The sequence below is a fragment of the Chaetodon trifascialis genome, chromosome 21 (genome assembly GCF_039877785.1).
Source record: "Chaetodon trifascialis isolate fChaTrf1 chromosome 21, fChaTrf1.hap1, whole genome shotgun sequence".
Lineage (NCBI taxonomy): Eukaryota > Metazoa > Chordata > Actinopteri > Chaetodontiformes > Chaetodontidae > Chaetodon > Chaetodon trifascialis.
This window is the reverse complement of record NC_092076.1, coordinates 1,407,756-1,430,605: the sequence shown is the minus strand read 5'-3', so window position 1 is coordinate 1,430,605 and position 22,850 is coordinate 1,407,756. Positions and strand designations below refer to the sequence as shown.

The window sequence follows — 22,850 nt, the reverse complement described above, 5'->3', positions numbered from 1 at the left end:
GGTTAAGGTTCAGGTAGGTGTTGAAACAACTTTAACTTTGTTATAAAATCACTTTTCAAAGCCCAGTTTTAAGCAACATGAGACGTTTTTGACCTGCAAATCACAAAATCAGCTCTTACTAAATGTTCACCCTGTTGGACTTCAGGGGCTCCGACAACTGTTTTTACTTTTACTTTTACTTTAGTCGTCACATATTTACAAAGCCACTCTTAAAAGCCTCCACGCCACAGTAGATGTCAGAGTTCCTTCTCATTAGTTCGTTAACGTCGCTGAAGTCGTCACCTAGATTCACACATTAATCAATGTTACCTCATAATAAAGATTTTTACTAACATTTTAAAAGAGAACTGAAAATTGTCCCGATTGATTTCATCCTTTCACCACTTCACATGAATTCATGTCTTTTTACTTGAGTCACTTTTATTCATAAAGCCCAAAATTAGCAGTTTGCTCAGAGGCTTTGATGTGATGTGAGCGACAGAAGAAGGATTTCTCCTCCAGGAGTCATGACGCGTCAGTCCTGCATTTAGAATAAAAGTACTGTCAGGAAACGTGTAACGTACTGTGTATTACAGTACAGTATGTGTGATGTTTTATGTGATCAAGATGATGCTGATGAACAAGATATTGATTCAGATGCTGCAGGGCTGAAACTAACTGCGTGTATTTACTCAATTATTGAACTTCAGCACGATCTGAAAATTACTGCTACTTAATACTTTCACTGCATGTCATTTTAGAGATAGTTTTCAGTCACTTTACATTTAAAAAACATCTGATCGGTTTATAAAATATGATGCATTACTGAGATTAAAATACCCAGCAGTATTTAAAGTGAACACAACCTCGACCAGCCACTTCTAAAAATATATGAAAGTATATAATAATGCACCATATTTCACGAGCTGACAGTCTGTTCATGTAGTGGAGTGAAAAGTACCACAATTCCTTCTCAATGCACTGAGCAAGTAACATATGATGAAGTACAAGTACCTCAAATGTGAACAACACACTCACAAACACGCGCTCCTTTAAAGAAAACCAGCGCAGGTGTCAATTCACCAAGTTTTCTGCGCAAACGCTGCGCCGCCGCCGGGACTCCATTTCCCAGGATCCTCCGCGCCGCAAGCAGGAAGAACGTTCTCTCGCAGGGGCTCACACTGATCCAAGTTAGGAGCTTTCAGCTGCCAGCCTTGGCCCATCATGTAACTGCTGCGGAGAATTCTTTGCAGTGCAATTGCAAAATCCCCCGTTTTCCCGTCGCGTGTGGGGGCTGTGCAATCAGAAGAGCGCGCGCTGCACCGACACGCACGCTCCGGACGCAAAAAGGCTCCAAGTGCATGAAGATCGAGGCTTGTATTTTGCATCTTTGTTGCAAAGCGAGCCGCTGAAGCTCCAGTGCGAGGGCGATGGAGGGAGGGAGTGAGAAAGAAGGCAAAGTCTTTTGTGCTTCCCCTCCCCCTCATCAAAGCAAAGGGGAAATGTCTCAGCCAAAGGGAGGTAAGAACATTCAACCGATCCGTGCAAAACTACGACATGCAATCACTGCTGCACGGCTTGCAGCGTGCACCGCTGCAGGTCGAGCACGGCCGGTGCATTTTAAAGTTCGATGGTTTAGAAGGGTCAGTTGCATTTCCTGTTTAAGATCTTCCCCTTTGCACAGTTCCTGGTAAGACGATGCTCCGTGTACTCACTCATATTGACGTTATTAGCGGCGTACAGGCAGGGATGTGGAGCACAGGGCGCCTTTAGCAGTCACGAGATACACAAGGACACTGCAACTCTTTATAATAAAGTGTGCACGAGTTGCTGCATGGCTCCTGCACACCGCGCAAGGTAAATAATGAAGCCGTGTCGCGTGCGGTGCTACGAATATGCATGGTTTGGTGCAGGAGGGCAACATGACGTGACAACCTGCGCTGTCAAGTTTGACTGCTCATTGGCTGCAGGTTTGTCGCTGCTTATGGGACAGAAAATGGAAATCTAATAATAGAATTAGTTGTGAGCATTTAAGTGGTGGTGAGTTCAAGAACAGGGGCTCGTTCCGTCCCATTCTGTCAGCTGCTGAGAGTCAAAGCCAGGGGTGAGTGTCCACTGATGGCCAGCGCTGTCCTCCGCGTGCACACGACAGCGTGCACGTCACACTTTGACCCCAACTTTATCAGCAACAACACGAGCGTGAAGCTCTTTAAGTTCATCAGTGAACGCAGCGTGCGGGGAGAAAAACAGCTGCAAGGAGAGCAGCTCGGGCGGGTTTCCTCCCCTTACCCTGTTTTCCAAGAAGTCCAAAGTGAGGCTGGTCCATTGCACAACATGCAGAGCGCGCGCGCACGCGCACAGGCAGAGGCTGCAGGATGTGAACAGGTAGAGAGCCCCTGATGGTCAGAGCCTCGCACTGTTCGTCTGCTTCAGTCAGCCGTCCTCCACCTACACAGAGGAACTGTCTTGTTGCAGCCGGTTGGTCCTGTGATGAATAATGCACAGACATGTTTTTATTCTTCGTGGATGAATGAGTCGCTGTGGGACTTCCTGACAACAGAAGTCGGTTTCTGTTGTCATTCATTGATGTTGTTTGCAGCAGAAAACGGCTGCGGCACCGATCGAGTGGCGCGAGGAATAACCGATCGATCGGTCGATTATTCACTTCAAGTTTTTGACTTTTTGGAGCTCAATGTTCAAAACGATGCTTCTGTCCGTCACCTGGAGGCCACGCAAAAGGTGCAGCTGTGTGAGAGCATGACCTGTCAGTCATGATCAAATATTTAATTAGAGCTAAACAATGAATCCACACAGAAGAATCACCTGCAGCTGTTTTGATAATCACTCAATCAGCTTTAAACCTAAAATGCTGAACGTTCCTCGGCTCCAGCTCGTCGTTTGTGAAGATTTGCTGCTTGTGTGACAGTAAATTCAATGTTTGATTTTATTTTGCTCAAATAATGGACAGATAGTTGCAGCCATACAATCCAAAATAGTTTCTGTAATTTATCAAGTAAAAAATCTGAAGATTTGTCGACCGGATCAAATGACTGCGAGTGAAAGACGTCGCTCAGCTCTGCGGCTCAGCTCCTTCACTTCATGTCGTGATAAACGCTGTTAGCAAAGTTAGCAACGAGCTGGTGAAGAGAGCGCGAAGAAACCAAACCAGAGCTGAAAGGGCCTGAGCGAACGCAGCACTTCAGCTCATCACACGGACAGAAAGACGTGTTTGCTAACCGTTGTCGTGCTCACGGCTGATGACGGTGCCTCCAAGTGGTCAAAAAATCCTAAAATATGTTGAAGCAAGAATTTAATTTAAGAAAAGAACCTAAAGCTTTGTGATGTGAAGCGTCGTCTGAACACAAGCAGCCGCACAAGAACCAGCTGAAGTGTTGAATTTTGGGTAAAATCGTTGAAGAATAACATGTTAGAACCTTGAACGCACCCTTGATACGAGCTTGCAGCACTTTTTCAAACTTGGTGTAATCACATTTTGTTTGGTGGCAGAAAAAGGACCAAAGCCACAGATTTACCACAGAGCTGATGTAGAGCTGCAGAAGGAAATGAGTTCTAATGTGCGCGGCTAAAATAAGCAGCACGTCCTGTTTTATTGAAATCGCTGCGTCCCGTCACCCTGCTGCTGGTTTCCTCCTCACGTCGTTTGGCACAGATGTGCACCACCTCCTGCGTCTCCTCCTGCAGTGCCGGCCCGGACAGTTGTTGCCCTCGCCGTCCTGCGCCGTGTTGACAGCGGCCCTCCCGGCTCGCGCCCCCCTGGGCTTCGGCCGGCCCTCGCGCCCCTGCACAAACGTCCCGTTTGTCATGCAAATGGAGGCTGCGTTTTCAGCTGCACAGATACTAAATTTGCTGTTCCGACGGGCCGATTGTTGGTCTGGTTCCAGGCCTACAGTGCCTCTCTTTGCTGCAGTAACAGTCGAATTGTTCGGAGCATTGTTCAGATGATCCTCTAACTGTACTTCTCGTTTCGGGGGGGTCGACTGAGTGGGCATGCATGCATTCTGACTGCAGCAGCGTCTCTGATGGCAAGAAGCAGCAGCAGTGTTCAGGGCGTGTGGAACAATGACTGTTTGTTTGAGGCAGATCTGAGTGCTGCAGCCCTGAGACGTTACTGTGACTTCATGTTTTACAGTAAATAAAAAAACTGTGCTGAAAAGAGGACACAAATCCAGGTCTGACCTGGAGTAACCCCCGTCGGCCTGACGGCTGCAGGTTTCCAGACTGCTGCTGTGATGTGAAGGGGTGAGGATGGGGGAGGGAGGCGCGCTGCACCTTAGCACAGCCTCGCAGTCAGAGATAGTGGATGCAAATAATGCCGTTTATTGCAGGCGGATGGAGACGCTGATCTGCTCCACCTGCCTGAACGACGCACGTGTGCCTTAAAGCTGCAGCTCTTTCTAATTGTCTGAAAATGTCTGAAGATTGACGCTGAAATGACTCTGGAGGGAAATATGTTGCACTGAGTGAGTTCAGTTATTTCCAAACATTTCACCCGACGCTCGCTGGTGATTTGGGAAAGTGGCTGCGCTCGCCGGCGGCTGTTCTCCTGCGATGGATTTCAGACTGTTGTAATTGCATGAAAACAGTCTGAAGCTGCCGTTCTTGTCGACATTAACTCACAGTCAGCAGGTTTTACACCTGTTTGCTTTTTTTCCACTTGTATTTTCTGCTTGTGTTGAATAAAACAACTCATCACCAGCTCCAATTATCACCTCAGCAGCGATCAGGAAGCAAAGGGTTTCAGTTAGATGGCGGCTTCTGGCTGATCGCCCCATTAAAACACACCTCATGTACCATCATTAAGGCCACAGAATATTTGCATTTAGCTCTTTATGCTTATCTGATGAATTGTTTCATGATAAGAGTCAGAAAATAGAGAAAAATGACATCAAATCTTGGCTTAAATGGTGTTTTCTGAATGTCTTTTTGCGTTTTGCTCAGCAGAACCAGACAAATGTTCTGTCAGTCGGCTAACTGATTAGCATCGTCTAGCATTGTGGCGTCGCCTGTTGGCAGATAGAAGTCAGACACACACACGCGCACACACACACACACACACACACACACACCCCCACGCCCTCAGTTGCGTGGACCCTGCTGGTGTGTCCCGCACTGTTCAGGAAATGTTCTGTTCAGTTATCGTCTTGTTCAGATGTGGACTGACGTGTTAAAATGTCCCTCAGCGTCCTGAACTGAGGCTCTGTGTCCAGGTGTTCTTGTTACCTGGCAGTGAATCATGTTTGCATGTGGACCAACATTCACTTCTTTACATTTTATGGTTTCAGAATCACTTTTATTGACACGTACAAGGAGTCTGTCGACATCAGCGGTCAGAAAGCGTAAAGACACATTTCAGACAAACGTCTTCGGCTCTTCGGCCTGAGCTGGACGCCGTGTGCAGGTGACCAGCTGCAGTACGGCAGCCTGCGCTGGCCAACGCAAGATGAACCTGCGAGATGTCTGTATTCTGGCGTAACGGCGTTCTCGCTCTGAGGCGACCTGAAGCCGACACTCTCCGCTTCCACGAGTGTCGTTCGAGTGGAGCCGAGTTCACAGGAAGTGCAGCGCGAGCCGCTGACGACACGATTCCCAAAGGAGCTCGTAACAGCTGTAACCTAAAGGAGCTGCCATCTTTGGAAGTGGAGGCTCTCTCCAACCTGCCAGAGCGGTCGGGGGGACGAACAGCCGAGGGTTATTTTCACATCCCCTTCTGCCCCCGGCCCCCCCGCGCTGCTCTCTTGTTGCTGTCTTTTCCTGTCCTTCCTCGTGTCACTTGTTCGCTGCCTCCCAGCGTCTGTGATTGATCCTCTGTGGAATTCCATTGAGGAACTCTTGGGATTGTTGGAATTCCAGCCGGGGTGCATGCGCGGGTCAGCGGCGGCGATCCGCGGCTCGTTGTCGGGCCGTCCGGCCGGCCATCACCTGCCCTCGCACGCCGAGCGCGCTCTGTCCCTGCAAACCCTCCCGTCAGCACTATTTTTTCCTTTCAGCGCTCACAAACCGACACGCGTGCATGACGAGGCTGATTGCATGCTCGCTTCGGGCGTGGCAGAAACTGGGAGCGCAGACACCATCTCCTGTGGCCTCACTCTGGCATCTCGCTGCATACTTGAGCTCATGTGCTGCAAATCACCGGGAATGATATGTACTGCTGCTTTTCATTAACCCACACTGCTGCCACAGCGCGCGAGCTCGATGCTGAGCTCAGCAGGAATAAAGGAAGGAATTGTGTATTTGAGTTATGCAACATAATCTGGAGAACATCTGAAACGGGATATTTTTAGATCGCTCACCATGTTTCCTAGTCAGCCTGCAGGAAGTAACTAAATACATTGAGTGTACTTAAAGGTGTAGTATGTAAGAGAGCACAGACTCCTGCAGAAATACTCGCTGTCAATCACCACTGGATGTGTGTGGAGGAGTGTTTATCTGCCTGGACTCTCTTCTTTTGTGATTGGGGGCTGCAGCCTGTGGGCAGTGGGTGTGTCACTGCCAGCCAATGACAGCTGAGGTCGGGACTTTATAGACAGGTAGCAACCAGGTGACAGACGTAAGAAGCACACGTCCAAGAGGAAGCTACAAAAATGGCCGACAGCGTGGAAACTGTGTGACTGCAAACAGTAACCGACAGTTACCTTCGAGTACTGCTGGAAGTACTTTTTTTTTTATGCAACTACTGCTTGAATTTGCAAATCAAAGTTCATTGCAGTTAAAGCAAAGACACCGAGTGCCTGCTGTGTGTGTGTGTGTGTGTGTGTGTGTGTGTGTGTGTGTGTGTGTGTGTGTGTGTGTGTGTGTGTGTGTGTGTGTGTGTGTGTGTGTGTGTGTGTGTGGAGGGCTTTTAAAGGCAGCCGACAGGTGTCAGGAAGGGGATGATTGGGGTGGGGGGGGTGGGGGCTTCCAGGTTACCTGACAAACAAAGCGGTTCATGACGTGTCTGCAGCTGAGGCAGTGCTGCTCTGAGCTAAATGCTAACTGGTGCAATATTTACAATGTGCACGGTGCTAGCTTAGCATTTTTTGCTAATTAGCACTGAACACAAAGTGCAGCTGAGGCAGATGGGAATGATATTAGCTTAGCAGAGAAGAAATGAGGAGTTTGACCTCGTGCTGGGGGATGAAGATTCGTCCTCTGAGGACCATGAATACCATGAATATGAATATCAAACCTTCTGACATTTAATATTGTGGCTCTACATGCTGTTTTCCTGCTGCTGAACTCACAGATCATCATTCAGCAAAATCAAATGATAAAAACCCCAAAAACAGACGCTGACATTCATCCAATCACTGAAGCACACTGTGAATGTTGAGAAATTGTGGGAAAATAGTTAAAAATCTGCATCACACGTCTCGTTTCAGCTCTAACTGCTGCTTTTACTGAAACATCTGAAGTCTCTTCCCATCTTTGCTTTGTGCGATGATACAAAGCAGAGCACATGCTTCCTGCTGCCAGCCACAGAGATTACATAATGCAGCGACCCTCCACCACCTCCTCTTTCTTGCACCTCTTTTTGCTCCTGTCATTTCTTCTCGGTCAGCAGCCAATCGAACGTCGAATCCGCCATTCCTGATTGTGCATGCACGCCGCGCTGAGCTGCACGTCGCTTTGGTTTGCACGTGTGGCCGCCGGGTGGCGTGCAGCAGGCCGCCACCTGCCGCTAATGATGGCTTTACATCCAAAGCTGAGCGTGCAGCCCTCGTTGCTCCCGCTGGGATGGCGGGCGTGTTTACAGGGACTGAACGCATTGTTGACATGTGCTGAGGTTTGGACAGAAATCTGTCTTCTGGCTTGGAGGAGCTTGCCGCCTCTTGTCTCATGATCTCGTGCTCTGCAGGCTGGGAGGCAGATTTCTCGTTCAGTGAACGCACTCATGCACAGAGAGAAAGGATGCTGTCGCTTCACTGTAAGCGCACAGTGAATCTTTTGTTCTGACATTGTTTGAGGTCAATCATCTGACAAAGTATGTATTGATCCTTTCTCCTCATGTGGAACCTGCAGTTACTTCTGCTGAAGAGGCCGCGTTCTTTTGAGTGTGTTCGTCAGGAGGGAGCGTATCTCATGAACCACTTTACAGGCAGGTTTGGAGCAAAGTTTGACGAGAGGAACGTTCGTTTGTTGCGTTCTGTGATATGTTTAAGGGCAGTTCGTATATCCCAGTTTCTCCTCCAAACGCAGAATAAAACACATTAAACTCAGCTTACTCTGCTTACTGATGGACGCTTGGTTTCTTAAAACATGTCAGACTCCAGGTCGATCATTTAAATGGCTCTGACTTGGTTGGTTCTGCCATCAGCCAATCAGGATGCTTTCCTGTCCCAGTGTGTCCAGTTTGTTGATGCAGATAGGAAATATCTAACCCTGCCTGGTGTTAGAGGGACACGCTGTGCAGACGGCGTGCAGGTGATCTCTCTCGGTGCGTTCTGGTCTTCAGTGTGTGTTGCTTTTGGACCTGCACTGGTTTCCAGTTACTATTGTTGTCTGAGTTAAAGCATGTAGGAGGAGCTCGAAGTGACATTTCAGTGCAACAAAGCTGCTTCGGAGAGCAGAGAGCAGGCGGCAAGAGGCCGCCGGTGGAGGGCCGCATAGCACAGCAGCGTCACGCCCTGCACTGTTTGAACAAACCAGGACGTGTGTGTGTGTGTGTGTGTGTGTGTGTGTGTGTGTGTGTGTGTGTGTGTGTGTGTGTGTGTGTGTGTGTGTGTGTGTGTGTGTGTGTGTGTGTGTGTGTGTGTGTGTGTGAGAGACATGCCTTCAGGACAGTTTTTTGAGCCACAGATTAGTCCACAGCTACACGTGTTTGTATTTTCCCACCAGAGAGAAATGTGAGAAATTCCAGTTATTCCTCTGGCGCCAATCCACGCCGTTTGAGACACACCTTCAGTTTTTAATAGCTCCTCATGGGCGGCGCACGCACTTCAGGTGTTACCTCGAGCCCCGGCACACGTTCCCAAACGTCCACAGGAAGGAGAGTCGGTCAGCTGTTTTACTTCAGGTCCAACATGGCTGCTCCTCCTCCTGCTGTCCAGCTCTGCATGTGTGTTCAGCGTGAGCGGCTTCAGCTGCTGCAGGCCGGTCTGAGGAGGTTTGAGCCTGACACACACACACACACACACACACACACACACACACACACACACACACACACACACACACACACACACACACACACACACGATCACACCCTCAGGATCCTGTGACTCCACATTAACAAGGCGCCGGCCGTCACAGCATCAGTGCAGCACCTCCAGATGGAGCGAGCACACCTGGGCTGCCAGACCTCCTCCTCCTCCTCCTCCACCTCCTCCACCTCCTCCTCCTCCTCCTCCTCCTCCTCCTCCTCCTCCTCTTCTTGCTCTCAGCTCCCGTTACATTCATTTAGGATCTGGAGTCACTTCCCGCATCCACCCGTAAGTGTGTGTGATGAGATGGAGCTGCTGTTGCTATATCAACAGGAAACTTCCAGAAGAAGCAGCAGCCTGGATGAAATGTTCTGTGCTGCTCTTTGTTCACGCTGATGGCTGCAGGAAGTTTGAGTCATTTTGCATCAGTGGGAGTTTTGAAGTGCCTGACGGCTGTCGGACAGCGGCAGCGGATCGTCTCTCGTTTGACGTTGAGCCTTAGTGGAGAGCAGAAACCTGCGGTCAGACGCTGCAGGTGCGGTTCAGGTGTGCAGCCTCTGCTGCTGCTGAGGGCGGCGGGAGCGAAAGGTTGAGCAGGATGAAGTCTGATCAGCTGATCTCTCGTCCTGAGCTCTGCTAAGAAGTGAAGTATGCTTTCATCTGGTGGTTTGTTCAGCGGCCGGGGAGTCGTCCTCTCCATGGCGGCTTGGACTCGGCTCAGCTGTGAGTGACGTTAGGAGACGTTAGCCATTCACGTTCTCTATCAGAAACTCTTCAGAGCTCTCTGTCAGCTTCACCTGAGAGTGTTTGAGCCGCCAGAAAAACCAAATCAATCGATCAGCTAATCCAGAGATGAATGGATCAGTAATGAAAAGGGTTTAGCTGCAGCCTGTGTTTTCTTCAGGTGAGTTGTGTGAAGCTGTTGATTCAGTGAGGATGAGGATGTAAAGCTGATGTGGTTGTTTGGAGGATCCAGATGCAGTGAAGTCTTATTGATCCCTGACCGCTGATCAGTCGATGAGTCGGCAGAATGAACGCGACGTCGTCGATGTTTCCTCTCTGATGATGTTCTGTGTCTTGTGTGTTTCCAGGTAAGAGGAAGCCGGTGCTCAAGCTCTCCAAGGAGGTGTTTGAGCAGCCTCCTCCCACCGCAGTGTAAGTTTGCATCAGCTCACCTGAGCTCGTATCGATCGCCACATCACCTTCATCGTCCTGATTGATTCTGAACACGTCCAGTGAAAATGTGGTTTTCATATTTAAGTCTTTCTTCTTCGTTTGATTCAGTTTTTGTTGTTGTCGGCTCCTGATGATCAAACAGATCTTTGACATCCTGCGTTTACTGTCTGTCTGTGTTTCAGACCCCCCAGAGATTTGGACTCCAAAGCTTGTGTAACCATCGGAGAGAAGGTAATTTTGTTCCTCGGCCTGCTCTTTGGATCGGGACGTGTTTACTTTCATCTTTTCTCTCGGACTCTTACGTAACTCTGTTGACTTGTTCCTCCTCCTGGTGTATTTTTGGTTGAGTTGAGGTCCCTCGCTCTGAGCGCAGAGGTCGGCTTGTAAAGCCTCCGTTAGCTGTAAAGGACGCACCGGTGAACATTAGAGCCAATTGAACACTTCAGATTGTGGGGAGGCTGGAATGCCTTTTATTGCCCATCAGGCAGTAAAAATATTTAGTTTAAACCCATCAAATAAGTGGAATTTTCCATTGGCAGAGCTTCTGCTCTGTGTCTGCTGTCTGGCCCAAAGTCAAAGTCAATGATGGTTTTTTTTGTGTGAATAATGTAGAAAAAGTTTCACGTCTGTTCAGCGTAGCTGTGCGGTGCGAGGCCTCAGTGCGTCCGCCTCGTTCATTGTGCTCGTTTCACCCCCCCCCCCCCCCGCTCTTTCCTGTGCCGAGCAGAACTTCGAGGTGAAGGCCGACGACCTGGAGCTGATCTGCGAGCTCGGCCGAGGAGCGTACGGCGTGGTGGACAAGATGAGGCACGTGCCCAGCGGCCTGATCATGGCGGTGAAGGTGAGCGGAGGGCGGCTTTTTTTACCTGTCGAGCCGCGTTAAATACAGAACGCCTGCACGCTCTTAAAGAGTCCTCCACTCGTTAGCATTAGCTCCTGTAACTCTGTCAGACTCAGAATGACGAGACTTCCTGTTTATCATCCCTCCTCCTCCTCCTCCTCCTCCTCCTCCTCCTCCTCCTCCTCCTCCTCCTTGTCAAAAGCTGGTGCCTACATTACCCACAATGCAGCTCAGCCAGAGGCAGACATTGAGGTGTGTTATGCTAGTAGCAGCTAATGTAGCCTGCAGCAGAGATCTGTGAGCTCGGCTCGGTCTAACTATCACCTGAGGCACTTTGTCGTCAGTCCTCCCAAACAGCTGGAAGCAGACTCTGCTGCTAATCAGGTGCGTCAGAGAAAGCAGGTCCTGCAGGTAGACTGAACCAGTCAGATCCTCAGCGGTGGAACCTTCTAGAGGCTCCTCTGTGTTAGCTTCAGCTTTAGTTGAGCTCTGCATGGAATCATGGCCAGGTGAACCTCCAGGTGGGAAGAAGAGCGCGGCGGTGTCATGACCCTTTGTGTTTCCTGCTCAGCGGATTCGGGCCACGGTGAACACTCAGGAGCAGAAGAGGCTGCTGATGGACCTGGACATCTCCATGAGGACCGTGGACTGTTTCTACACCGTCACCTTCTACGGCGCGCTGTTCAGAGAGGTAACGAGCTAACGAGCTAACACGCCGCCTCAGACGAGTCAAAAGCAGGCAGACAGAAATCTTTGTCTCACACATAATTACACAAATCTGCACAAATGGAGGCGAGCGAGTGGAAGTAGAGCCTGACCGGTTTCTGTCAGCTGATGGATTCTTTTATTTAAAACGTGGAGCTTTTTGAACAACCTTTAATATCTTTTCATTTGTTCATTATTCTTTTAAATGTCTTTGCTTGACTGGCCCGTTTTCTCTGCAACACTTTTATTTTTAACTTCTTTCCTTTGAGATGCACGTTCGTATGAAATGTGCTCTTCAAGTTTCTTATTGTATTCTTCTTCTTGTGTTTTTCAGACCGGCTGACGTGTCTGTATGGCTAAAGTCAGCCCTGAGCGTCTGCTTTCATTATTCTGTTATCCAAGAAAAAAGTCTTGTTTTGGTAACAAACTGAAGCTTGTTTATCTGCGTTAGCATAAAACGTTTTCTAATGACTGAAAGATGAATATTAATATTTATCTTTTAAAGGTAATAAAAATCTGGTTGCGTCACATCAGCCGAAGCTCTTTGAAAACTAAAAATATCCGATCGAGACAAAAACACTGCAGATGTTTGTTGATCTTGACGAGTTGAACGGTAAACTTTATCGTCATAAACGACAGACAGAAAGTTTGAAGAGTCGCGGCTCAAACACGCCGACGTCAGCTGACGTCCGACAGCGCGTCCGTCGCTCTGTTGTCCAAATCTGCGTCCGTTATGGACGTCCAGCAGCCGTCCTCGTGACGAACCCCTCTGAAGGGTTTCCTGCAGCAGCAGCGACTGGATGTTCAGGATTTCCTATCGTGACTCAAACGCTGGAAAATGTGTCTCTTCCCGTCCGTCTGGAATGCGTCCTGCTGCTTTCTTCCTGATTGCTTCCCACATTTTTGAACTGTCTGTTGCCAGGGCGACGTCTGGATCTGCATGGAGCTGATGGACACCTCCCTGGACAAGTTCTACAAGCAGGTGATCGAGAAGGGCATGACCATCCCCGAGGACATCCTGGGAAAGATCGCCGTCTCCGTGGGTTCACGCACGCCGACGCACACGACGACTTCCTGTGATGTCGCCTCATGTTTGTTTTGTAACCTCATTAACGCGCTTTGTCGTTACAGATCGTGAAAGCTTTGGAGCATCTGCACAGCAATCTGCAAGTCATCCACAGAGGTGAGAGCCCGAGAGGAAGCACTTCCTCTGTGAGGCCGCATCGCTCAGCCGCTCTCTGCTGCGTCCCGCCTGTCCTCCTGTCTGTCCTCCTGCCTGTCCTCCTCTCTGTCCTCCTGCCTGTCCTCCTGTCTGTCCTCCTGCCTGGCCTCCTGTCTGTCCTCCTGCCTGTCCACCTGCCTGTCCTCCTGTCTGTCCTCCTGTCTGTCCTCCTATCTGTCCTCCCGCCTGTCCTCCTGCCTGTCCTCCTCTCTGTCCTCCTGCCTGGCCTCCTGTCTGTCCTCCTGCCTGTCCACCTGCCTGTCCTCCTGTCTGTCCTCCTGTCTGTCCTCCTATCTGTCCTCCCGTCTGTCCTCCTGCCTGTCCTCCTCTCTGTCCTCCTGCCTGGCCTCCCGTCTGTCCTCCTGCCTGTCCTCCTCTCTGTCCTCCTGCCTGGCCTCCTGTCTGTCCTCCCGTCTGTCCACCTGCCTGTCCTCCTGTCTGTCCTCCTGTCTGTCCTCCTATCTGTCCTCCCGCCTGTCCTCCCGTCTGTCCACCTGCCTGTCCTCCTGTCTGTCCTCCTCTCTGTCCTCCTGTCTGTCCTCCTCTCTGTCCTCCTGCCTGTCCTCCCGCCTGTCCTCCTGCCTGTCCTCCCGTCTGTCCTCCTGTCTGTCCTCCCGCCTGTCCTCCTGCCTGTCCTCCCGTCTGTCCTCCTCTCTGTCCTCCTGCCTGTCCTCCTGTCTCTCCTCCTGTCTGTCCTCCCGTCTGTCCTCCTGCCTGTCCTCCTGTCTGTCCTCTCACCTGTCCTCCTGTCTGTCCTCCTGTCTGTCCTCCCGTCTGTCCTCCTGTCTGTCTTCCTGTCTCTCCTCCCGTCTCTCCTCCTGTCTGTCCTCCCGTCTGTCCTCCTGTCTGTCCTCCTGTCTGTCCTCCCGTCTCTCCTCCCGTCTCTCCTCCTGTCTCTCCTCCCGTCTGTCCTCCCGTCTGTCCTCCCGTCTGTCCTCTTGTCTGTCCTCCCGTCTCTCCTCCTGTCTGTCCTCCCGTCTCTCCTCCTGTCTGTCTTCCTGTCTCTCCTCCTGTCTGTCCTCCTGTCTCTCCTCCCGTCTCTCCTCCTGTCTCTCTTCCCGTCTGTCCTCCTGTCTCTCCTCCTGTCTGTCCTCCTGTCTGTCCTCCCGTCTCTCCTCCTGTCTGTCTTCCCGTCTCTCCTCCTGTCTCTCCTCCCGTCTGTCCTCCTGTCTGTCCTCCCGTCTCTCCTCCTGTCTGTCTTCCCGTCTCTCCTCCTGTCTGTCCTCCCGTCTATCTTCCTCTCTGTCCTCCTGTCTCTCCTCCCGTCTGTCTTCCCGTCTCTCCTCCTGTCTCTCCTCCTGTCTGTCCTCCCATCTGTCCTCCTGCCTGTCCTCCCGCCTGTCCTCCCGTCTGTCCTCTCGCCTGTCCTCCCGTCTGTCCTCCCGTCTGTCCTCCTGCCTGTCCTCCTATCTCTCCTCTCGCCTGTCCTCCTGTCTGTCCTCCCGTCTGTCCTCCCGCCTGTCCTCCCGTCTGTCCTCCCGTCTCTCCTCCCGTCTGTCCTCCCGTCTGTCCTCTTGTCTGTCCTCCCGTCTGTCCTCCCTTCTCTCCTCCCGTCTGTCCTCCTGTCTCTCCTCCCGTCTGTCCTCCCGTCTCTCCTCCCGTCTGTCTTCCCGTCTCTCCTCCTGTCTCTCCTTCTGTCTGTCTTCCTGTCTCTCCTCCTGTCTGTCCTCCTGTCTGTCCTCCCTTCTCTCCTCCCGTCTGTCCTCCCAACTGTCCTCCCGTCTGTCCTCCCGTCTCTCCTCCCGTCTGTCTTCCCGTCTCTCCTCCTGTCTCTCCTCCTGTCTGTCTTCCCGTCTGTCCTCCTGTCTCTCCTCCCGTCTGTCCTCCTGTCTCTCCTCCCGTCTGTCCTCCCAACTGTCCTCCCGTCTGTCCTGTCCTCTCGCCTGTCCTCCTGTCTGTCCTCCTGTCTGTCCTCCTGCCTGTCCTCCTGTCTGTCTTCCTATCTCTCCTCCCGTCTCTCCTCCTGTCTGTCCTCCCGTCTGTCCTCTTGTCTGTCCTCTCGCCTGTCCTCCTGTCTGTCCTCCTGTCTGTCCTCCTGCCTGTCCTCCTGTCTGTCTTCCTATCTCTCCTCCCGTCTCTCCTCCTGTCTGTCCTCCCGTCTGTCCTCTTGTCTGTCCTCCTGTCTGTCCTCCTGTCTGTCCTCCTGTCTCTCCTCCCGTCTCTCCTCCCGTCTCTCCTCCTGTCTGTCCTCCCGTCTGTCCTCTTGTCTGTCCTCCTGTCTCTCCTCCTGTCTGTCCTCCTGTCTCCCCTTCTGTCTGTCTTCCTGTCTCTCCTCCTGTCTGTCCTCCCGTCTGTCCTCCTGTCTCTCCTCCCGTCTGTCCTCCTGTCTGTCCTCCCGTCTCTCCTCCTGTCTGTCTTCCCGTCTCTCCTCCTGTCTCTCCTCCTGTCTGTCTTCCCGTCTCTCCTCCTGTCTGTCCTCCTGTCTCCCCTTCTGTCTGTCTTCCTGTCTCTCCTCCTGTCTGTCCTCCTGTCTCTCCTCCCGTCTGTCCTCCTGTCTGTCCTCCCATCTGTCCTCCTGTCTGTCCTCCCGTCTGTCCTCCCGTCTGTCCTCCTGTCTGTCCTCCTGTCTGTCCTCCCGTCTGTCCTCCTGTCTGTCCTCCCGTCTGTCCTCCCGTCTGTCCTCCCGTCTGTCCTCCTGTCTGTCCTCCCGTCTGTCCTCCTGTCTTCCTGCTCCATCCTCGTCTTATTAAAGGACGTCTTTTTTTTCTCACCCTTGCTTTCCATTCATTTCCTCTTGAACTCATGAGTCATGTGATCCACAGAGTCTGCGTTTATTTTTGTCATCGTCATCTCAAATCTTCTTCGTTTAAAGCTGCACTAAACACCTTTGGATTGGATCAGCTGTGTGTGATGTCACAGAGGTGAACTCTCAGAAGTCGTTTTTGGATCAGTGGATATTTTTCAGTGCACACAAACTAAAGCTTTTGATGAAAACTGCAAATTCTTCATATTAAAAGCATGTACGTGCTGATTTTTACTTTCGTGAATTAGTTTTACGTTGAAGTCATCTGTGTGTAAATCCTGACGCACACTCATGAGTCTGGCTCACCTGTTCACCTTTGACCTTCTGTACTGCACTAATGAGGTTTTATAAAAAACACGTGATGCGTTCACTTACGTCTAAATGAAGAGGTTTAGATAATCTGGATGTTTAAAACTGTTGTTGTTGAGACGATGTGGCCCCGTGATGCATGAAAAACAACACGTTGTTGTTGACTTTCTTTAATTTGACTCTGCCTGCAGAATCACGCAGCGATGTGGAAACTCTGACATGTAACGCAGACTTACAGCTCGACTCCGTTACAGAAGCACATGGCTGCCTGGAATAAAAGCAATAACGCATCCAAACAGCAGAAACTGTTGGCACAGCGGAGATTTTTGGTACTTGCAGACTCTGATCTGGCCTCCGACAGGTCGATCCTTCCTGTGTCAAAGAGACCTGACCTGAAAACCTCGAGGCGGCCGCAGACCGACTCAATCTGCTGTTTGCTTTGTCGTCCTTCTGTCTCGCCGCAGATGTGAAGCCCTCCAACGTGCTCATCAACACTCAGGGCCAGGTGAAGATGTGCGACTTCGGCATCAGCGGCTACCTGGTCGACTCCGTGGCCAAAACCATGGACGCGGGCTGCAAACCCTACATGGCGGTAAGCAGGAGGACAGATGTGAAGCGCTCGTGATTTAACTGAAAACCCGAAGCTTCGTTTTAAAGTCCAAATCCATCACGAAGTCTTTGTTGAAGTGATTTTTAAATGTATTAATATTTGAATTTAAGTGGAAGTAAAGAACCAAAGACAGACTCAGTTTATTGACGGTGATGTTAAAGACCAAACATTTAACGTCTGCACTCACCAGGTGTTTTAGAAGTGTCTCATGGCTGAATGAATATTCAGCACTTTTAGCTTTAAACTGACTTCAGCTCAGCTGTTTTCTCTTTGTTGTTCAGCAAACTGAGGCGCAACACAAGACCACGACATGCTAGCTGATACGAAGGTGACATTAGCTAGAAAGCTAACGTTGGCGTCTCTATTCAGAGAGCTTTTCTGTCATGTACAAAGCAAGAACCCGCTCAGTAAAACTCCACATGAAAGATCACGTTGCTCCCAAACTGCTAGACGTGCGAATCATCAACAGTTCGCTAACAGGTGTTAGCTTAAAGGTGATTCGTCAGCCTTGTTGTTTGACAGGTACTGCAGGTTTTTTAGTGCAGCCTCACAGAGCTGCTAGCACGACTGTGTGTAGCTTCAGCACAAGAGAAGATGCAGTTAAGATAAGTTAAGTTAAGTTAAGTTATCTTTGCAGCAGTGGTTCAACCCCGCAGCTCGATCCAGGATCCAGTTAGCGATCGCAGCTGTGGTCGAGTCCAAACTCGAGTCTTTAATGAGTGACACTTTGGCTGGAGCGAGGACAGGTGAGCAGGTTCAGCGCTCCGCCTCATTATGACCCACAGCTGCAATGAGCCAGTAACCCGTCTGCTCGGCTGCTCATTGGCTGAGTGGCTTTTAGGGCCCGGTTAGCGCTCAGGGAACATAGAGGTGTGTGTGTGTCTGTGTCTGTGTCTGTGTGAGAAGTTTAGGATGGCAGGGAAGTGTGCAGGTCGTCCTTGACAACCGCCGCCATAACTGACATCATGTGACCTTGTGTCCCGCAGCCGGAGAGGATCAACCCCGAGACGAACCAGAAGGGCTACAACGTCAAGTCTGACATCTGGAGTTTAGGAATCACGATGGTAAATCGGCCTCAAACATCACTTCACCGACAGCTCAGAGATTCAGCTTTTCTAAACGTCTTCATTACTGAAGGAGCATCTGAAGGGTGAAAAAAGAAATCTGGCGCTCTCTGAGGCGCGGCTCGAGACCAAGTAGCGTCTAGACGTTTTATTATGAGCTGTTAAATATTCATAGCTTTCTCATTTGCACATTTCCAACTCAGACCAGAGAATATTTTGGCTTGAAGGACTCGGCCGTCTGTGGCAGCTTCCCATCGTTTGGACGCGGCTCGTTCCAGCTCAGGTCTAATTTGAATGCTAATGAGAGAGAAAAGAGCAGTTCAGATTTTTGAGAAAAGGTTTCATTATGAATTCAGAGAAAACTGGACCAGACAGAAGCAATCAGTGTGTGCGATAAAACACACTCTGGCTGATTTGGAGTGTGTGTTAGTCTCCGAGAGCAGCACTTCAGAGTCATGATGAACAATGAAAGCTGAAAAACTGCACAGTGACGCGTTCGCTTCGGGTCTGTTGGTGTGAAGCTGGAGAGCGTCGTCGTAGACGGACGGCGACCTCGCCGCTCTCAGTGTTTGACCTCTCTCTCCGTCTCTGTGGCTCAGATCGAGCTCGCCATCCTGCGCTTCCCGTACGACTCGTGGGGGACGCCCTTCCAGCAGCTGAAGCAGGTGGTGGAAGAACCTTCGCCCCAGCTGCCCGCCGACCAGTTCTCCCCCGAGTTCGTGGACTTCACCTCTCAGTGGTGCGTCTGCTTCTGTTGTTTTGAGTCTCAGGAAGCGCTTTTCCTTTTTCTCCGCACAAAACCCAGCTGAGCGAGTCGCTCTCTGAGCTCTCTGATGAAACACAGTGTCTGTTTAACGCTCAGAATCTTTCAGGTGTGTTGACATCATTAACGTCAGACGCCCACTAGGGGTCGCCAAATCTTCACAGGAGGGTCCTGAGGCCTTCTTGTTTGGCCTCCAGCTCAGCATTTCATTCAGTTCTGTGAAGAAAAGTAAAAGAAATTGTTATTTTTAATGTTCTGAATATTATTCAAGACATGAACGTAAGAAACAAAAGTCTCGTCCTGCATGAGAAAAGTTCAAACAGCTGCAGAGCAAACAGAACAGTGGCAGAGCCTCATGAGTGTGTTTGATTGTTAAAAATGCAGAAAATGCAAAATACAGACAGAAAATAGGATAAAAACTGTATAAAAAATATGAGGAAATATTCAATAATGCAGAATTCACAGGAAATAATCTCCATAAATTCATCCAAATGGCCTGTTTTACACAAAGCTGCAGGTTCACTGTTTGGTTTAGTTCAGTTCTGTCCTCTAAATGTCATGCATTCAATATAAAGTGAAATATCCATAAAATATGTCACTTTACTCAGTGAAAGAGACAGTCTGTGTATGCATGTCTGTGCATGAGTGTGTGTGTGTGTGTGTGTGTGTGTGTGTGTGTGTGTGTGTGCGCGTGCGTGCGTGCGTGCATGTCACATGCATTAATGTTGGTGTGGTTTTTTTGCTTCTGCAGCTTAAAGAAAGTTTCCAAAGAGCGGCCGACTTACACAGAACTCATGGTGAGCGTTAAAATCTCCCTCTTATTGTAATTATAATTATAATAATTAATTATAAAGCTTTATTGTCATTGTTCAAACAGAGTCCACTCTGCTGTGCCTGCATGCTTCTTGTAATACTGTTCATCAGACACTGGGGGGCGCACTGACCCCGTCACGTCCATGTCTCTGCTCGTCCTCTCGCTCAGACATGAGCCTCCATGAATCGGATGTCTGTTGATTTCTGACTGAACTAAATTAAAGTCCTTTTCCTCCTCAGCAACATCTCTTCTTCACCTCCCATGAGGCCAAAGAAACCGACGTGGCGAGCTTCGTGAAGGTCATCCTGGGGGACTGAGCGGAGGGAAGATCAGTCAAAAAGAAAAAAAAACAACAACAAACAAACAAACAAACCAGAAGCACCAATCGCAGCCCCTCCCACCTGCAGGACTCCTCCTGCCTCGCCGCCTCCCTCCACACGGCGGAGCCCAGAGGAGGAGCTGACGAAGCAGAAGGAGTTTGACCCCGCCCCTGCCTGGCCTCCACGTCCTCTGTGCATTACCTGGCAGGGAGGGGTGGAGGAGGCGGGGGAGTACTGAAAGATGTCTGTATGCAAAAACTCCCTCTTCGGCTCGATTCGTCCCACCTCTGTGCACCGCCTGCTGTCGTTAGTCGGTCGACGTGTGGAGCTCAAGCGTCATTGTGGTCAAACTCCAGGTTTTTTTTTCTTTTTGCTGAAAGAGGTGCAGATTCTATAGAAAGATGAATGATATAATGCTATCTATGTATAATCTAAATGTTCGTATACTCAAAGCAAAGTGTTGCATCAGTTTATGAATTGACTGCATGTACAGAATTTATCTGTGGGTGAAAACGGGCTCAGACGGCCGGCCAGGTGAGGAGCACCTGCAGACTCCCTGCAGGTGCTCGGCCTCAGGTCGAGGTCCTCCCAGTGGTCAAAAATAGGTACTGCACTTCAACTGCTTTCCCTTGATTCCAGCAGAGGTCTGCTGCACATTTTGGGCTCTGGCTGCCTGTGAGTGTGTGTCAGTGTGTTTGTGTGTGTGTGAACTTGTGTGTTTCCTCTGCAGTCTCACTGGCAGCGTCAGTCACGTCGACGCCCTGAATGAAGTCCGGGGGGGGGGGGGACTGCATTTTACAGCCCTGAGTGGTGCAGCCCTGCTCCACACACACACACACACACACACACACACACACACACACACACACACACACACACACACGGTGAAGTGAGGAGTGTGTTGACGTTGTGGTCAGTTGTGGAGAAGATTGCCCATATTCTCCTCATTGTCTGTACTGAGCCAATCACAACCCTCTCCACTCCATGTTCAACATGACAAGAACTGGATATTAGTACTATTATTATTATTATTAATATTATTATATTAATTATTGTTGTTATTATTTAGATCCAGTTTTTTCCCAGACATATTTACTGCAGTTTTTCTTATTTATTACAACTGCTGTTTCCCTCTGAAAACTTGACCGATCCTTTCGAGACGTTCTCGTGTTCGTGGGCTCTCTGTTTCTGTCGTGTTCTTCTGGCTCAAACACGTAAATGCTTTTGAACTGTAAGCCTTCTATGTGCCTCTATAGAAATCAGCTAAGGATTTAATGTGTAGTACCCAGGATGATGCAGGGATCTCTGCCTCGCCCATCACATCAGCTTCCTCCCTCCTCGCTCTCTGCATGGCATCGTGGTTCCACTTCCTGTTTGTTTCCACGTGTTTCTCTTCACATCGTCCTCGTCTCCGCCGCTGCTTCGGTTCTGGGCTTTTTTCTCATGGTGGTTTGGGGTGGCAGAGCTCAGCTGACGCCGTTAGTTGTTATGCAAGTACTACTCTAAAGACAAAATGGGAAACTTGAAATGCTGCGTGTCAGGACGGCAGGGCTTTGGCGCCGCTGGGGCTCATTTCATCGTCTTCTTGCCTTTACATACTGTGTTGCTGGATTGTCGCTTTAGCTGTGCATGCGGAGCTTGATTGTTGCTTAACGCCTCGATCTGTGACATAAAAAAGGATTTGAAAAGGATCTGAATCTGTGCAGGATGTTCAGCGACTGCAAGCGCTCGGAGTTAAGATTTACATGTGCACGAAAAATCATGTTTGACTGGATTAGAATCGTCTTTTTAGTTTCCGCTGCCATTTCCAGAAAGGACGACCTGCTAAAAACAGTTCACCTGGAACTGTGAAAACGTGGCGTCTGCCTGTCCAGCAGTTAACAAATCCTTCAAACTTTGTCATGACAGAAACAGTTTACTGTGGCAGAGCAGAAGCGCTTCATCCAACAGCATCACTTAAAGCTGCATTAATGTTTTTTGGCCACTTGGGGGCAGCAGAACCAGCTGTTACACTGTTTCCACATCCAGCACGCATGGACCAACATGAGCATCGATGTCGGGTCGTTTCTGGCTACCCGATGATTGCAGACCCAGTTTTCACTCTTCTTTCAGCTCAGTTTGGTCACCAGAGCTGCTCAACGCTGCATCGTGTCCACCAGGTGGTGCTGAGCCGCCAGCAGGCAGTCGGGATGTCAGAGCTGAAAACTTCTGTTTGATGAACAGACAGAAGAGCTGAAAGATGCTAAAATGCTCCATCGAGCTGTCAGAAAAATGAAAATGTTGAAGCAGCTTTAAGTGATTGTTCTCTGATGACAGCGAGTCAAAGCTCCTCTAACTTCCATTACAAAGAAAATATTATCCAATCAGAGTCATGTAAGCAAATAAACATGTGACACTCGGTGGCTTTAAAGCCTTCAAATGAGCAGTAAATAAAGATGTTTCAGAGGCAGATTGGACCTTTAACAGACCGCAGCAGGTTGCACTGTCGGCTCATTTGATTCCTTGAAAGAATAATGTTGAAAACAGGCTCTTTGTCCTCAGTCCTCTGTCCGGGACAGTCTGCTCTGTCATTTAAACGCCTCCACCAGCGAGCTTCCTGTTTTGTAGCAGACTGCCAGCTTTCCTTTCACCCCTCACCCCGTGATCTGCTCCCTGCTGGGCTCCCGTCCCAGGCCTTTAGCTCACTGTCCTCCAAGTAACTCCTGAAGGTTCCTCGAAGACGAAGGTCTGGCTGGTGAAGCTTCCTCCTCTATGGTTCGCTGCACTGAGCCGTCGCCCTCCTCCGTCACGGTTACCAAACGTTTGACCACAGCAGATGCTGCCGAAAGCGTGTGACGTGTTTGCTCTCGTTTCACTGCTTTCCTCACTCTTCCTGTGTACTGAAGGCGAGTTGGGTGGCGGCCTGTCGACAGCTCGCCGCCTGCCGCCGTGATGATGACACTAAGCGCTCCCTCATTAGTACGTTTTTGTGCCAAGGATGGAAATGTACTCTTGAGAAACTAACTGCACTTAGTGTTTTAGTGTTAGTGACATTGGCCAAATTGTAGTTGCACTTGTCCTCCGTTTGGTCGATCGTGGCCTGGCACAGGTCTGTCCTGACCCCCCCGTCTGTCCTGACCCCCCCGCGTTCATCCTGCATGCTGGTTTTTCTCTGGAAAGACCCT

The 22,850-nt window shown here is 50.0% G+C and overlaps 1 protein-coding gene across 1 annotated transcript; it reads left to right on the top strand.

Moving 5' to 3' along the window:
* The first annotated feature begins 1,159 nt into the window (after positions 1–1,159).
* On the top strand, positions 1,160–19,819 carry map2k6 (mitogen-activated protein kinase kinase 6). The gene is made up of 12 exons (XM_070990291.1): positions 1,160–1,500; positions 10,211–10,274; positions 10,478–10,526; positions 11,023–11,136; positions 11,708–11,827; positions 12,764–12,880; positions 12,973–13,024; positions 16,580–16,707; positions 17,712–17,789; positions 18,389–18,528; positions 19,304–19,349; positions 19,606–19,819. The coding sequence occupies exons 1-12, from the start codon at positions 1,410–1,412 to the stop codon at positions 19,681–19,683; spliced, it is 1,077 nt and encodes a 358-aa protein (XP_070846392.1). The 5' UTR covers positions 1,160–1,409; the 3' UTR covers positions 19,684–19,819.
* The last annotated feature ends 3,031 nt before the right edge of the window (positions 19,820–22,850 follow it).

Excerpts from the sequence above, each read along its gene's own strand:
- map2k6 (XM_070990291.1), top strand. The coding sequence starts at position 1,410 with ATGGAGGGAGGGAGTGAGAAAGAAGGCAAAGTCTTTTGTGCTTCCCCT. Across the intron at positions 1,501-10,210 it reads AATGTCTCAGCCAAAGGGAG|GTAAGAGGAAGCCGGTGCTC; the intron begins GTAAGAACATTC and ends GTGTGTTTCCAG. Across the intron at positions 19,350-19,605 it reads CGACTTACACAGAACTCATG|CAACATCTCTTCTTCACCTC; the intron begins GTGAGCGTTAAA and ends TTTCCTCCTCAG.